Genomic DNA, 16,440 nt, shown 5'->3' with positions numbered 1-16,440 from the left:
GCTTCCATGTCTTGGCTGTCGTGAATGATGCTGTCGTGAACATGGGCGTGCAAATACCTCTTTGAGACTCTGCTTTTTAATTCCTTTGGCTGTATACCCAGAAGCGAAATGTCTTATCATATGTTAATTCTATTTTCAACATTTTGAGGAAATGTCATACTGTCTTCCACAGTGGCTGCAGCACTTACATTCCCACGGGCAGCGTACAAGTGTTCCAACTTCTCCACATCCTTGGCAACAACGTTTGTTGCGTTCTGCTCCTGTTTTGTTTTTTGAAGTAGTCCTCTGATGGGTGTGAGGTAATACCCATTGTGGTTTTGATTTGCATGTTTCTGATAAGTGACATTGAGCATTTTTTCATACGCTTGTTGGCCATTTGTGTATCATCTTTGGAGAACTGTATGTTTAGTGCTTTGCCATTTTTAAATTTGTTATTTATTTTTTGTTCATTTGTAGGAGTTCTTCGTATATTCTGGATATTAGCTTATCACATGTGTGATTTGCAAGTATTTTCTCCCATTCTATAGGTTGCCTTTTTGCTTTGTTGATTGTGCCCTTTGATCTTGGCAGAAAAGTTAAGTTTGATGTAGTCTCATTTGTCTGTTTTTGCGTTTGTTGCCTTTGCTTTTGGTGTCACATCCAAGAAATCTTTGCCAAATTCAGTGTCATGCAGCTTTCCCACTATGTTTTCTTCTAGGAGTTTTATTACTTTAGGTCTTATACTTAGGTACTTAATCCATTTTGAGTTGATTTTTGTGTGTGGTGTAAGATAAGGGTCCAGTCTTATTCTTTTGCATGTGGATATCTAGTTTTCCTAACATCATTTGCTAGAGACTGTCCTTTCTCCATTGAGTGGGTTCAGCACCCTTGTCAGAGATTGTGTGATCATACACAGAAGGGTTTGTTTGTGGGCTGTCTATTCTGTTCCATTGGTCTTTATGTCTTGATGCCAGTAACACACTGTTTTGTTACTGTAGCTTTGTACTATGTTTTGAAATCAGGAAATGGGAGTCCAACTTTTTTTTTCAAAATTGTTTTGATTATTTAGACTCTTGAGATTCCATATGAATTTTAGGATGAATTTTTTTCTGTTTCTGCAAAAAAAGGCTGTTGAGATTTTGTTGGAGATGATGTTGCAGAGTATTGTTTTTAAAATAAGAAGACTTAAAAAAATAAAAATCCCATCAGGAGTTTGCTGGAAAGCTCTTAGCAAAGCAAGAAGCCACGTCAGTAAACACCCAGAAGACGGGACCTGCAGCCTTGCACATGTATTCTTGCCTCCTGTGGTGTATGGTCCTGGTGTAGGAAAAACTGTAGTTACCAGGTTATACCATGAGTCTGTCTTCACCTAGAACCCCTTCCCAAAGATGCCGTGTGCACAGAACCATCCAGGTCCTGGTGGCTCACGTGTCCTCTGTCCCCCAGACACCCTAAGGCTTGAAAGACCGTGATCGTTGGGGTGAGTTGAGTGGAGACCAAGCCCCCTGCCTGGAATACTAGCCTCTCCTAGTCTGAGGATGAGAAAGCATCGTCCGCTGCTCACCCTGGGGTGGATGTGTCGGGAAACAGCCCCGGGTCCTGGATGGTACTGCAGTGATGCCCACGCCACCCCGGGGGTGACAGAAGACTTTCAGGGGGCCAAGGGTGTGTGATGTGGGGAGGTTGGGCAGTGTTTGGTCGGGGGCTGGTCTCTGCAGAATTCATCATGGGGACTTTTTTTTTTTTCCAAGTTTGCCTGTTCCACCCATCATCTCTGAAACCTGGCTCCTGAGGTGCCCTGACCTCAAAGGACAGCAGTGGTCCTGGCTGGGAAGAGGATGCGGGGGCAAGGGGACAAAGGGTGGAGGGGCAGGGTCCCTGCAGGCGCTCATGTCGGGGCCGAGCCGTGTGGGAGGGAGGGTCCCACTGGCAGTGGTGTCTCGGACCCCGTCCCCCGGCTGGCCTCAGCGGGGGTGGTTTTCCTTGACTGTAGCGCAGTGGGTGGCATCACAGACACTGTGTCTGCAGGGACGGCTCCCCCAGGGGACACGGCTGTGCCGGCCTCTGCTGTGGGGCAGGGGTCGCCTGACCCTGGGGAGTGAGGGTCGCAGGCGATGACATTAGAGCGGTTACGTGTGCACCAGGGGAGTCGTGCAGAATCCAAACATTTCACCATTCGTGGCCTTAAAAACCACCCTCTGACTGTCACCTCTGGGTCTGTTGTTTATAATAGCAGGACAAATAAAAACAGAGCAAAAGGCCCTCTTCTCCCAGACTTTTGTGCACTTCGTGTTAGCTTTGTTTTATAAATTTTAAATGTTGTTTATTAAATATTCATGCTTAACTCTGTCTGAAGAATCAGTCTGCCTTCTGATTTGAGTGCTTTATCTGGGACAGATCGTCTCAGAAAGCAATCAGCTTGGTAATCAGACCGTTTCTGATTAGAGGAGAACAGGCCACGTCAGGGGCCGGCACGTTTCTGTTCCAGATTAATGAGACTTTCTATTTTTGTTTAAAGTTCTTCCCATCGTACACATAAACTAGTTTGTAAGAAGAAGGAAACGTGACAACTAGAATTTCAGCGGAAGACACGAACACCTGTGTTACACGGTCTGATTCTTAGGAGTTCAGTCGGTCAGTGTTTTCCGTGGACGTAACAGGTGTGGTTTTGCCCCCACAGTGGACCAGATCTACCACCTGGCGTCTCCAGCCTCGCCGCCCAGCTACATGTACAACCCCATCAAGACGCTGAAGACCAACACCATTGGGACGCTCAACATGCTGGGTGAGTTGTGGCCCCCTCATCTTGCATCTGCTGTCGGGGTGTCTCGGTCCAGCGTCGGTCACTGACTGTTGTGTTCCAGTTTGAGCTTGGTCTTCGGCCGGCGCCCCCCACCCCCCGTCTCCGTCCGGGCCCTCGGTGTGACTTGCTTTGCCATCGGAACTTGTCATGGGGGTGGTAGTGACATCCCCTGGCCCCGAGCGGCCGCCCTCCCCTCCTGCGCTTCCCGGGACTCGTGGTATGTGAGCCTCGGCGGCTCTGATCCGAGACGGGGCGGGTGGACTGAGCCCACGCAGTTCGGGTGCTGCCCCCGGGGGGATGGGGAGAGCGCCCCTCATGGGGTGGTGGAGACTGAGCTCTTGGCTCTGGACTGACCGCAGGACTCGCCCTGGAAGTGGGAGGTGAGGGCGTGAGCACCGTCCCAGGTGCCGCACGTGCAAGTCCACAGACAGCTGGCCTGAGGCCCAGAGTCTGGGCCGTGTACACGTGGGCTTCAGTTCCCACAGGTTTAGAAAACCAGGGGTTTGGGTTAAGTGCAAAGTGGAAGAGAGGAACCACTTGTTTAAATATCAAGTAAAAAGTGGATTTAATAAGGAACATTTACGACAGGTTCCGCTGCGTTTTAGTTGGAGCGAAGCTGGGAGACAGACGTGAAGGGCGGTGGGATGCGAGCTCCGTCTCTTACACTAAGCCCTCGGGGCAGCGGGCTGTGCAGGAAGGGAAGGGTGATTACTCTGATACAGAGGCGGCGGCGGCCTGCGGACGGACAGAGCCCGATTGTGCTCACAGGTGCGCCTGGTGGAGATGCCCCGTTCTTGGCACTGCAAGCGCCTGCCCCCCCCTCTCCAGCCGCCCAGCCCCTCCTCCACAGAGCCAGCCGCAGTGCGGGAACAGCCTCGTGTGCACGGAGTTCTTTAGAAAGACGACTTGCCTCCCACCCGTCCCGTCCACTGGAGGCGCTCAGATGAGGATTACACTCAGGGGCTTGGCGACCATGGGGGACGGACAGGTTCCCAGAGAAGGCGCCCTGAAGTGCCCTTAGAGCTCCAGGGCGGAGGCTCAGGCTGGGGCTGGAAGCACGAGTGAAGGCGGCCTGGAGGACTGAAGGGTCTTCCAGGGGCGACGTGGACAAAGGCTGCAGGGGGACAATGGCCAGGCTGGAAGGAGACCCAGTGGGACTCGGTTTTCTGAGCTGGGTGCAGTGTCACTAGCTCTTCCGCACTTGGAGCGGGTCCTCTGAGCCTGGGGGGCCCTCCCTCTGCGGCGTCACCCCCTGCCGGCCCTGAGCGTGGCTGCGTCTTGGTGAAACCTTGTCCAGTTTCAGTGCAAACACCGGCCTCGCCGCAGGAGGGGGCCTCGTGGTGGGGGGTGTTCTGTGACTGTCTCCCTGTCAGTGTCCTGGCTGTGATGATGTGCTGCTCTTATGCATTGTTACCGTTGGGAAACCGGGCGAAGGGCATCTGTCTGGATTACTTGTAACAACTGCATTTGAATCTACGCTTTTCTCACATTGGAAGTTTAATTAAAAAAAAAAAAAAGATCTCCGGATCCTTCGGGACTCCCACGGTCTCTGTGCAGCAGTGGGTCTGGCAGGGTCCGTCTGGCCGGCGCCTGTGGGGTGGGAACACGGGAGATGGGCCTGCAGTGCCGTGAGCCTGCAGATTCCCCTTCAGCTGCAGCCCCTTTGCCGTTGTCCTCGAGCTCGTCGTGGCGTCTGCACCTTCACCAGCACTCTTCTCTGTTCTTGCTGTGCATCCTCAGGGCTCCCCGCCAGATGCTCCTATGCACTCACGCTGGGACCCTTCTGTCTCGCCCCCCGACACCCCCGGGATGCCCACAGCTGGCGTGCGCCCTGAGCTCTCCCTCCGGTGCACCTGACAGCCCGAGTTGGCCCTCTGCCCTGAGCAGTGCCCGGCGAGTGGCACGGCCGGCCCTGTGGCGTCTGTGCACAGAGGCTCCGTGGGGGAGTTGTTTGGGAAGCAGGGGGTTGAGTGCAGGCAGTGGGTTTCCCTGGGGCAGGGCCTGCTGTGTTGGGACTGTGAGAGCATCTGGAGGACTTACCTGAGCACTGCAGGTGACGATGCTCTAGTCTGTTCTGCATGGAGGGGTGTGAACCCGGGAACGGTTCAGAGCAGGACGAGGACGTGGCCAGTTGCTCTGGAAAAGATGCTCTGGAAGCTGGACTTCAAAGGAGGGAGGGAGGGTGCGGGGCGGAGGCGCCCGGACAGGAGACGGGCTCGGGGGCAGTTGGAGATGCCTGGGGCGTGTGGGGAGTGGGGGCAGGAGGCCGGCCATTGAGGGGGACAGTGAGGGGGGCGCTAAGGTTCGAGGGGCCTTGCCTTCTCCCTGCGGGGGTGGGGCGGAGTTAGCGGACGAAATACTGGGTGGTACGTTCGGGCGAAGGAATCTTTATGAAACTCCTCAAGTCATGACTTAGAATAAACCCAGACTCTGCATTTGGCCCTGCTTATAGTTACAAGTGTCCAGCTAAATACTGTGCTTCTGGAGGTCCATTCGTGCTTTCCTTACTATTTTCATTTTGGTTCCAAAGTAGATGCAATAAGAGTGGGTAACTTTCGTGCACGGGTGATCAGATGCAGTTAACACTAAAAAATGCTTAAATTGGCTACAGAAATGAGCGTGTGCACACGTGTTTTCCCTGTTCCCCGAAGGTGACGGTGTCCTGTCTCTCTGCAGGGCTGGCAAAGCGAGTCGGAGCCCGTCTGCTCCTGGCCTCCACCTCGGAGGTGTACGGAGGTGAGTGGGTGTCGCTCCGGCGCCCTGGACGGTTGCATCCCATCTCGGGCGCAGAAGGGACCAGTGAGTCTGGACTCCATTTCCAGGAAGGCCCGGCTGGCTCTTGCTCTCCAGCAGATGGCAGCAAGGGGCTCCCTCCTCCGGCTGGGGCGAGCCTTTCTCTCCTGCTGAAGGACCGACCACCCCCTGAGGACGGTGTCGTGTCACTTTGCCCGAGAGCACCCGCCACTTACCAATCCACAAAAGTGTCTGCTCCACAGGTGCCCCAGAAGTCAGATCCTTGGGGACTCTGCCAGTTTAGCTGGAGCATTTGCTCCAGTGAGAGCAGGGTCCCCCAACCCCGCCGGGAGCTCAGGGGTCGGCTTCAGAGCCTGCTCGCTGGGGAGACGTGTGCCGGTTGCCTCACCTGTAGGAGGATGGGTTCTGGAAGAGTCTTAAGTAGGTGGAGCCAGAAAACGCAGGCGCCTGCTTTGCCCTCCACAGGCCTTGAGGAAGTGAGCGTCCGGAGAGGGCTGAGGACCACGTGTCCACTCATGGGGCTTCCAGCTCAGCCCCGCCTGCTGGGCGCAGGGTTCTGGAGAAATGCTTAGTTGACGCGGCAGAAGCCAGATGCTACTGCGATGCGATTTTCTCCTTGCGTTACTGTCGCGGAAAGGAAGTGAGAAGGCAATGTGGGAAGAGATGCCTTTTAAAAAATAAAAATAAAAAATAATAAGGGAACCAGCTGGAAAAAACCTATAGAGGCAGCAGTTCTACTGATGCAGTTCTGCTCTTTGCCACCCCCGTGGGAAGGCAGAGCACCCACCACCCCCTCCCACCTGCTCCCCCTCGGCTCTGGGAGTGGGGCACGCAGGGGGACCTTTATTCCCCGTCCCCCTGCTCCCTGCTCCCAGCCTCTGCAGAGGCCCAGCGGGTCCCCGAGTGGCACTGGGCGGCCCATTGTCACATGTCCCAGCAGCATCGGTGCCGACGCTGTCGGGGCTGCGTCCTTGTCGCCGCCTCAGAGCGCTGGCGGCACCCATCCAGGCCCCTGACGTCTTTCCCCCGCCCCCCCCCCCCCCCCGACTCAGCATTGCATCTCTGACGGCAGCTCGCGGTCTTCAGGGCTTGTGACGTCGGGGTAACTCACGGAGGCCCCGCCAGCCCCGGTCTGCAGGCACCCACCTCCTGTGGGTTCCATGCCTGGTCTGCCGGCCTCCCCGATGCTGACCAGGGGACACAGGGTCCAGACGAGGTGTCCCTCTGCACCCTCGCTTCTGTCGTAGCAAGGTGGTTTTGTGTGTCGTGAACCTCGGGCTTGTCCGCCCGGACAGTACCAGTCGAGGGGTGGTGCCTGTGCCCACCCTTCTCTTTCTGGTCCTTTGCCACGTTCAGGGTCTCCCTCTGGGAGTCCAGCTTGCCCAGCCCTTGGCAGAAATCCCTGAAGAGGTCTCGCGTCACCAGCACATCCACATGAAGTCCCGTCACTGGTTTTCTTCTCTCGGGGCCTATTTGTCTCTGAGCTGTTCTGCTTCTCAGGGAACTTTAAGCACAGCGGCAGCTGCAGAAGTCTGGGTCCTGTCCTGTCCCGGCTCACGTCCCGTCATGCCCACGAGCTTCAGCTCTGACATAAGCAGAAAGGAATTGTAACTTGGGGCTGGTGAACCTTATCCAGGTTTCTTGGCAAAGATTTATGCATTTTATAGCATAGTTGTGTAAAATTCCTGCTGTACCGGATAAATCAGGTATTAATTGATTCCAAAAATGCACTTGTGTTAAAAAAAAAAAAAAAAGAATTTGTAACTAGGAACTTCCCTGGTGGTGCAGTGGTTAGGAATCTGCCTGCCAATGCAGGGGACGGGGGTTCCAGCCCTGGTCCGGGAAGATCCCACACTCTGCAGAGCAACTAAGCCCGTGAGCCACAACTACTGAGCCTGTGCTCTAGAGCCCATGAGCCACAACTACTGAGCTCACGTGCCACAACTACTGAAGCCCGTGTGCCTAGAGCCCGTGCTCTGCAACAAGAGAAGCCACTGCAATGAGAAGCCCGTGCACTGCAAGGAAGAGTAGCCCCCGCTCGCCGCAACTAGAGAAAGCCCACGCACAGCAACGAAGACCCAACGCAGCCAAAAAAAAAGTCAAGATAATATTTTTAAAAATAATAATCTGTGACTAGGTGTCTTTAGGTAGTCCATTCCTCTGGTACATCTTAAAGTGTGACTGATTTACACACCAAAAAAGCAGGCGTTGGGACGTGTACAGTGCGTGCTGGGGAAAGGGCTCTTTGCATTGCATTCTCCTGCTTAGAGGACCAGGGCCGACCAGGTCCTCAGGTGTGTCACTGAGGCTGTCAGGTGGTTCTGGTGACAGCACAGGTGAAAGCTATTCTGTTCCAGAGAGAGGCTCTTAAAATGTTTTCAATAAATCCATGCTTTATAAAATTCTATATTTTATAAACGTGGAATTGGACCCTGTGTCTTTTCACATAGATGTTTAATTTAGTCTGTATAGTAATCTAAAAGTTAAGAACAGTTTACAGGAGGGGGGAGACTTAAAATCGAGAGACTTTGCTCTTTTAATTAATTTTTTTTCCTGTAAAAACTGTCATCACTGATACGAGCAGTCAGAATAGCGTGTCCTGCTAGACTAGAGGTGGACCGAGGGGCGCTGAAGGTGCTCCTCTGATAGGTATCTCTCCAGGTGAGATGTTCACCTTGGTCTTTCCCAAGCTCCCTTTTGCACCATCAGTATCCACTGTTCGTAAAGTGTATGAACGTGAACAAAGGGAGACTCTGACAGCACTTCCTTCTTGTTTCCCCCCCCCCCCGCAGACCCTGAAGTCCACCCTCAAACCGAGGATTACTGGGGCCACGTGAATCCCATAGGACCCCGAGCCTGCTACGACGAAGGCAAGCGCGTCGCCGAGACCATGTGCTATGCCTACATGAAGCAGGTATGCAACCCGCTGCGGGGCTGGCGGTGTAGACAGGCCTGCGCTGGAATGAAGCGCCGTGACCGGCCCTGCCCGGGGGTGGGCGTTGCCCCCGTTTGGCGCCTGCCTGTGGATCTCTCCAGGTTACAGATTGGCTCACCCCCACGCTGGGGCAGGTGGAGCCGACAGCCGAGAGCTCCCCACTGTCTACTCCGGAGACGTGACCCATCGGTCACAGGGCCCTGTCCTGCCTGCCTGAGGGCTGTGCAGGGGCCAGTCAGACGTCCAGATGGGGCCCAGCCAGGCCATCCACTGTGCTTGACCGGCTCTGGGACCCTCACAGACACGCCCTTGGAGGGATGTGTAAGTGAATAACCGTGGACGGGGGTGGTTCCACGACAGGCTGCTGACAGAGGCGTGGTGGCCACACTCTGGGACTCAGAGACGAGCAAGCGTCCATATCCTGGAGCAGCCCTCTCAGGCCGAGGGTTCCTCCTGCCGGCCAGCTCGGAGGTCAGCTGGCCACGGGCTCTGTGTGATGGGGGACCCTGCCTGGGCACCCAGTGCTGAGAGCTCACGGCTGGGCTGGGGGCACTGAGCGCCTTGTTTGTTTTTTGGAGGGCAGCCGGCAGAGACTTTTTTCTCTTATATTTTTAATGAAATACCAGTATGACGACCACAGAATAACCCTGTGCTGAGGTAGGTATTGGTGTTTAGGTTTCTCTGCCTTAGCTCTCGGCCAGGAGCAGAACTGGTTGTTTTCTAAGCCACTTTGGGCAGTTGGCTTGTAGTATCCATTTATTTTAATCAGTTCTAGAAAAGACAAACTATATCATTTTGGAGCCGGGAATATCTTGACCTAAAAGTTGAATGAGATGGTCTCCCAGGTACACAGAACAGCCTCTGTGTATGTTGGTGCCTAAGAAAACTAACTCGAGTGTGTGAGGGGACAGAAATCAGTAGGGTTCTCGGCTGTCTGCTCTCAGTCTGTGGGTGTATTTCTTAGTGAGTTTTTGTGTAGTTAAAGCTGGCGGGCAAGTAGGACATTTTTTATTGAACTTTTAGTTCTTACTAAGTGATGAGCAGTATAACTTAATAATGTTGTAAGTATTCATATTACCTAAGGTATGAGCTCATGATAACTATGGTGTTTAGTAACAGTGTGGCCAACATTTATTGAGCACTGACTGGATGCCAGGACCCAGGGTGTGGGTTCCACTACGCATGTGCTGACCCGGGATCCGTAAGTGCCGTCCAGCTCGTGAGCGCAGGATCACAGCTCCCTCCACACCTGGGGAATGTCAGCGTTGGCATTTCTGCTCACACAGGTCTGGGAGAGGCACGCATAGATGGTGCTCCCCATAATGTATCCTCTAGGAGCCCTGTGTGCGGCTGGCCGGCTGTGGCCGTCGGGAGGGTGTCGCCTGCTGCAGAATGCCTCTGCTGCGGGGGCCGTCTGCCTGGGCTTCCCACCAGGGACCCCAGCAGATGATGTCACCTGTGTGCAAAAGTCACCTGGTGGTTAGGGTGACAGTGGGCTTCTCACGGGGGACAGTGCACAGACTGCTCCCTGTCACAGTGTCACGTCCGAGGGTTGCTTTCGGATACAGGCTCAGCACCTTTTGAGAAGCTCGGGTCTAGGCCAGCAGCACTGTGTAACCTGTGGGTTCTGCTCAGCACACCTGCCCCACGAATCCCGTCTGCCCAGGTGAGCAGTGCCGTCGGGCATCTGGAAGTGCACCGTGGAAGGCCTGCCCCTGGGGCCTTGGAGGCAGGTGTGGGTCCTGCTCTCCCCACAGTCCCTCATGCACTCCTGCTGGCTGGCCCTTAGGTCCAGGAGTGACCGTGCCTCTGGCCCTGTGGCTGGAGGCGTCCTCTCTGGTTCTGGTGGCTGCAAGGCCAGTGGGCTGATGCAGGACAGCAGGGCTGGGCGCCTGGGCCTGGGTGGAGGTCCCTGTGGTCTCGCCTGGTTCTGAGTGGCCTTGAAGAAGGCCCAGCGTGAGCTTCAAAGCTCGCGTGCCTTGTTATTCATGTTACACGTGCTGTGCTCCCTTCCAGGGAGCGCTGTGGTCCGAGACTGTGACCGCGGCTGGGTCTACACAGTGTACCTGTGCTTGCTGTCCCTCGTTTGTCCGAGCCGTGCTGAGGGGAGGGAGCCATGGGCATCTTCTCTCTCTGTCCACAGGGCAGACACCACACAGTTGAGGGGTGTCGGGATTCTCGTACTGCAGGTTGCTTTGCCAGGATAGAAAATAAGAAAACACAGATAAGCAAGAAGGAAAAAATATTACCACCCACGGTCCCATTCAGAGATAAACGGAAGGGAAAAATAGAGCAGTTCTTTCACTTGGGATTTTATATTAGCTGCGGCAGGGGTGAGTCAGAGCCCCTCCTGCCACGCTGGGCTGGCCCCTGTGGGCACAGCCCGGTCTGGGGCAGATCAGACCATCTTTGGAGTTCAAACAGCAAAGCAACTGATGTTCAGTATTCCAGCTCTCCTGCTTCAAAACTTTGGGTGTTAGTTTTTGCTATCTGGAGGCAAATGAAAAAATAATGGCCAGTAAAATGATGAACCAGGTGGAATAGAATGCCTTTGGTGTATTTTTAGTTAATTTAATTTTTTTTAATACATAAAGGCATGTCCCCTCTTAAGTATAAATCATCATTTTATTGAAAAGACCGTAGATGGTATGTGGATATATCTTTCTCTGAATAAATCTAATATATAAGGATAGAGAATATAAACAAGATAAATCCAGGGATGAAGACACATTGTATAAAAGATTTTAAAGGATTCTCTTCTGGGTTTGTTGTAGTGAATTAAATATCCTAAAATGTATTCAAAATAGAATTTGATTTCCCAGGAAAATCTGTCGCAGGTACATTGCAGGGCACGTTTCTTACATAAAGAGGGGCTCCCTGGACTCTTCTTCCAGGGGGTGGATTGAGCTGGCAGTCGGGATCAAAGGGCATCGCATCTCTCAGGAACACTTTGAACTTGTCAGAGAAGAAGTTACATTGGGCTGGTCCGTGCCCTTGGACGTGGTGGTTTCGTAAACGTGCAGACTTGTGCAGAAGGCTGCGGGCGGCGCTTGTGCGCTTCGGAGCTCACGGCCCCGCCTGCGTCTGAGCCTCCCCCACGGGGCTGGGTCTGCGAACCAGGCCGCCGTTCCTAAAAACACAGACCGCAGAGCAGAAAGACAGGAAACTCAGAAACCGTCTAGTCCAGGGCCTTGAGGGTGTGGTTTCGTTTTATTTTCTGGCATCAGATGCTTAAAATTAAATGCCTGGGATGCGTATCATACCTTAGTTAACAAGTGTTCAGCGACCGGCTGAAGGACGTCAGATGTCCAGTGAGCGGGGCTCACCCCAAGGGGCTGATCAAGCCCATGGCCTGGAACCCCCAGTGCAGGCCTGTTTCTGGTGCCCCCTCCCCGCTGGCCGTGCGCTGAGCCTGGGCGTGGCCTGGGCCTAGTGACCACTCTGGTCTGAATGTTAAGGGTCTGGCGGGACCGTTGAGGGCAGTTACCAGGCAGGCATCCCCCGTCCCCAAACCTGTGTGGCCTCCCTCTGCCGCCACCCAGCGTGAACGGACACTTCCCGCACCTTCGGGCATCTCACTCAGCAGCTGAGCTCTGCCTGTTGTAATGGCCTCGGTCTCATCCCCAGGCGGGGAGCGGACCCCACGAAGGTATGTTTATGAGAGGCCGGGGGGAATCGTGTGGTTCAGCCTTCGGGGCTGCGTGACCCCCTTCCTTTAGGGATGGCATGTCCTTCTCCTGGGGGCCTGCCGTCTCTGGGGGCTTCCCGCCCTGTGTGTCCTGCTCCCTGCAGGCGAACGTGTCCTGGGCGCCTCCCTCAGGGCAGGCCTGGCACAGCGGAGAGGGTGTGAATGAGTTTGAGAGCTGGGGCTCCTGGGAAGCACGCGTCAGCGCACCTGATAGTCGGGAGGAGCTGCCCGTCCCCTGAGGCCCCGGACCCAGGCGGACAGGTCACACAGCCAGGTCCCTCTGTGCTGCAGTTCACGTGTGCAGAGCCCGGCGTTCCTGGGGGCGGGGGAGGGAGCAAAGCACAGCCCCCCACGCGCCCTGCCGGCCCGTGGCCTGACCGCTGTGAATGCGCTGAGCTTTTCCTCTCTTGGAATAAAGCCGCCTTCACCCACTTTGGATTTTCTCATCTTGACAAGTAAATGCAGGCGGACACTTGGGAGCTGTTTTCTAGTGAGAGCAGCATCTCTGCTCGTCCCTGCCCCACCCCCCGTCAGTTCAGTAGAGGGCAGGGTTGGTTTATGCCCGGACCTGGAATTACAGCTCACATCGTAGGCCTAGGAGTCTGCATGCCCTTGGGAAGGCTCGATGGTGCATTGCTGGGGCTTGGCAGAAATGTGGCAGCTCCGGTTTCTGAAAGCTAACTGCGCTGGGTCCACACCTGCCAGCCACTGCACGCTGGCACACGTGGAGGCCTAGATGAGGCCGCTGGGGGCGGAGGCGGCTGGCAGCTCCAGCCACTGGGAGGCCTGCTGGGGCCCTAGGGATGCCGCAGCCCATGGCCGTCCACTCGCCGTACTTACAGTGGAGAAATTCTGTGCTAAATCAGCCCCATCAGCTACGGGTCCCTCAGGTTCCCAGCCTGCCCCGGCTCCGGTACGTAGAGTCAGGAAAGAACTGTACCGACTAGCAGGACCCCGGCAGCAGCTAAGCTGTCATCACCGGGCCTGTGCTGAGGCTGACTTGTACGTGAGCCCCGCCCGCTCCCGCTCTCCCGGTGAGGAGAGACCGACGGCACGGCCTGGCCACTGAGCCCTGGGGCTCACAGCCCACCCCACCAGCCCTCTGACACCCGGAGATGCGCGTCTGTTGCCTGATGGGTGATGGATTGCTGTAAGAGTCCGCTGATTCAGAGTGTGATGGAAACATTTAACTTTTTATCACTGACAAAGCAGTCTGTGAAATTGATAATTAAGCAAGATAGTTTGCAGAAGGCTTTCGGGGTTTAATAAAATATACTTTCCTTGACTACATGTTTGAAAATATGCTTTCCCCAATTACAAAAGTAAGAGATGTTTATTGTAATAACAATAGAAACATTAAAAGTACAAGAGGGCAAGTCTGGGAAGGTCTGGAACGCCCGTTTTTGTGAACAATGTACGTTGGCGTCTTCCCGGGCTGTTTAGCTGTACGTAGCCTGTGTCAGGTGCCAGATTGCCTTTGGTTTTTCACTGAACGGATGAGTTTTCCAGCAGAACAGACTGGGGAATGTAGTAGGTACAGTGTAGCCTTTTCGGAACCCTCACCTGCCCCTCCTTTCCCAGGACAAAGTGCTCTCTTGTTTTTCTTCAAATCAGCTATTAAACATTCACTAACATTTACATCTCTGTTGAGTGATAAATTTATGCAAAATATTATGTGAAAGAGATGCATAGCACGGTCCTAGTTAAGAAAGTAGAATTTATTTCCTGGGGGAAAACGTACACCCATCATTAACCCCTTGCACTGTTTAACTGCCTCTCAGGTTTCTGCAGCACGTTTCATGCTGTGGGCCTCAAGGTGCTGGGAATCGGGGCTCACGTGAGTTTGGTGTAACTTGCAGCCTCCAGATTTGATTACAGAGAACAGAGCATCTCATCAGGACGGAAAAGCACCTGTGTCTGGAAGGAAGAGCAGAGGTCCCTGTGGGGCGCCGGGCTCACCCTCTTCTGTGTTGCAGGAAGGCGTGGAGGTGCGCGTGGCCAGGATCTTCAACACTTTCGGACCCCGAATGCACATGAACGACGGCCGGGTGGTCAGCAACTTCATCCTGCAGGCGCTGCAGGGGGAGCCGCTCACGGTGGGTGGCGGGTGGGCGTGGTGGGGGGGCTGCCCTGAAGTCAGAAGTCCCCGCTGCCCTTGGAGGGAGGGAGGGAGGGAGGGGGCGGTGCGTGGAGGGAACACACGGGAGCCGTGACCCTGCACGGGGCCCAGGTCACCCTGCTCCCTGAGCTGCAGACACTCTGGTGCCTCGGGCTCAGGGCCTGCCTGCAGAGGCCTCTCCCGCCGTGCTCTTGGCCCATGACTGTGCCCGGGGGCGTCTCTGTCCACAGGGCGCCTCAGGGTGCCCCTGGGTGAGGCCCCGGGCCTGGTGGAGGGCCTGGCGCAGCTGGACCCTGGGGTTGTCAGGGCTGAGGTCAGGCTACGCCCCTGGTGGTTGAAGGCTCCCGTGCAGTCCGCGGTTCCGGGACCCTCCGTGTGGTCTCCCCGCAGGTGTACGGATCCGGGTCGCAGACAAGGGCCTTCCAGTACGTCAGGTAAGACCCCCAGGCGGGCGAGGGCCGTCCAGTCCCATCTGGGTCACTTGTTCGTTTTGCTGTTTTCATTCCGGTGAAGCAGCTGGGTTGACGGTTAGTTCTGCTCATCCCGTGGGCGCCCCCCTATCCCGGTTCTCTGCCAATAGAGGTCGGATGTGCTGGTCTCCTGCTGCCACCTAGTGTCTTGTCGGCCAAGCTGCCGGCCCCGAGGGTCACCCAGGGCCTCCAGTTCAGGCCAGTGAGGTGACGGCCTCAGGCTTGCAGCACACCTGCAGATGCCGAAATCAGACCCTTTAGATGTGCCTTCTGGGGTGGACAAGGTTGTCATCATTAAGAAGGTCAGGTGGCCTAATGCTGACAAATTTTGTGCCCGAACTAAATGTAGATAAAGGTATTTTAAGATCTTGGTTGAACGGTCTCACAGGGTCACATTCACTGATTTCTTGGTAGCCCTCCTCAGTCTAGTCTGTCGTCGGCCAGTTCGGTTGGTGGCAAGTTTTAAAGTGCGGTTTGGTTCTGAGAGAAGAGTTATTATATGAGCAGTTACATCTACCAAAATACGTCCCACGTGGCACAGTGGTGAATTCTGCATAGGTCTGTGGTGTCCTGAATCATTGGAAAATCTAGTTGTGTGTTTTGGGACTGTATATTTGCACTTTTCAGTACAAATACCCTGGAGTGCCTGTCCATCAGAAAATGCTGTCCCTGGGGCCTGCGGCCACCCCAGGGATGCTGTCGGGCGAAGTGGTGGCAGGTCTTGGGGGGCTCCCACCCCACCTCGGCCCGAGCAACACACCAATTTTTTCCTGGTTTAAAAGAAAAAAAAAAATTAAACACAACCACTGTAGATTTTTTTTTTCCTGCAAGTGTTTGTGGATTTTCACATTTAGCCCAAAAGAAAGCTGAGTAAGTGTCTTAAAATGAACAGTGGTTTTTCTCTCCCCATCGGTTAGTATCTTGCCCAGCAGGGCAAAAGCCTGGGACCGTCACGTCACTGGCCCACTTTGTTGCCCAAATAGTCTAAGAAGGGATTCAGCCAGGAGCTAGCCGGCCTGTTCTCATGTCAGAGCACTTCACTCGGGAGCCGTGCGCTGCAAGGAAGCAATTGCGGCCCATGTCTGTGTGGGGACCGTGCTCCTGGGATCCTGCGCTCGGGTACCATCTTCTCATCGTGACACGTGTCCACCCCGCCTGCCCTCACCCGGCCCCCGTGTGCGCCCTTTCTCGAGGTGTGTGGGGGGGGGTCTTGACGTCTTAGTCGCGTTGAATCTCCTCCAATGGCCTCATCAAGGCCTCCAGCCTCCTCCAGCCTTACCACCTCGTGGAGTATTCCAGAGACCGTGCAGTGAAAGGGGCATCAGTTTCAACCCGTTCTTACTATTTCAAAGGCATCAGATACAGAATTCATTTAAAGTAGCCTCTCAGGTGCTTGCTTTTTGCTGGTGATTAAAATCCTTTAAGCATCGAGTGATGCGCGGGCTGCATTCCATCCCCGACAGGACGTGCCTCGCTGGCCGGCCTGCACGGTCCACGCGCCCCGTCACCCACCCAGATGCCAGGGTGCAGCCTGGAAGGGACCTCAGTGGAGTCACTAGAAGTGGTGTTGGGGGCCCTTCGGGCAAACCCTCTCTCCGTGAGGCCGCGCCGTCTGGTCTCACATCTCGAGGTAGTGGGCTCTGACGTGCTGAGGCTCCCCGACGTCACCAGACTCAGGGAAGGCGCTTTCCC

General features: G+C 54.9%; 1 protein-coding gene across 7 annotated transcripts in view; it reads left to right on the top strand.

Moving 5' to 3' along the window:
* UXS1 (UDP-glucuronate decarboxylase 1) overlaps window positions 1–16,440 on the top strand; it is an 82,832-nt gene that overhangs the window by 50,423 nt on the left and 15,969 nt on the right. For all 7 annotated transcript variants that reach the window (XR_014297845.1, XM_082672803.1, XM_082672800.1 and 4 more), the window contains 5 exons: window positions 2,660–2,764; window positions 5,459–5,518; window positions 8,329–8,450; window positions 14,136–14,255; window positions 14,669–14,712. Coding sequence is in view for 6 of the 7 variants with exons in the window: in XM_082672803.1 (XP_082528929.1) it covers window positions 2,660–2,764; window positions 5,459–5,518; window positions 8,329–8,450; window positions 14,136–14,255; window positions 14,669–14,712 (451 nt within the window). In the remaining variant the exon portion in view is untranslated. The remainder of the gene's footprint in view (window positions 1–2,659; window positions 2,765–5,458; window positions 5,519–8,328; window positions 8,451–14,135; window positions 14,256–14,668; window positions 14,713–16,440) is intronic.

The sequence above is a fragment of the Grampus griseus genome, assembly GCF_964374135.1.
Source record: "Grampus griseus genome assembly, chromosome: 15".
Taxonomy (NCBI): domain Eukaryota; kingdom Metazoa; phylum Chordata; class Mammalia; order Artiodactyla; family Delphinidae; genus Grampus; species Grampus griseus.
The sequence above is the reverse complement of the archived record's forward strand: the minus strand, read 5'-3'. Positions and strand labels throughout refer to the sequence as shown.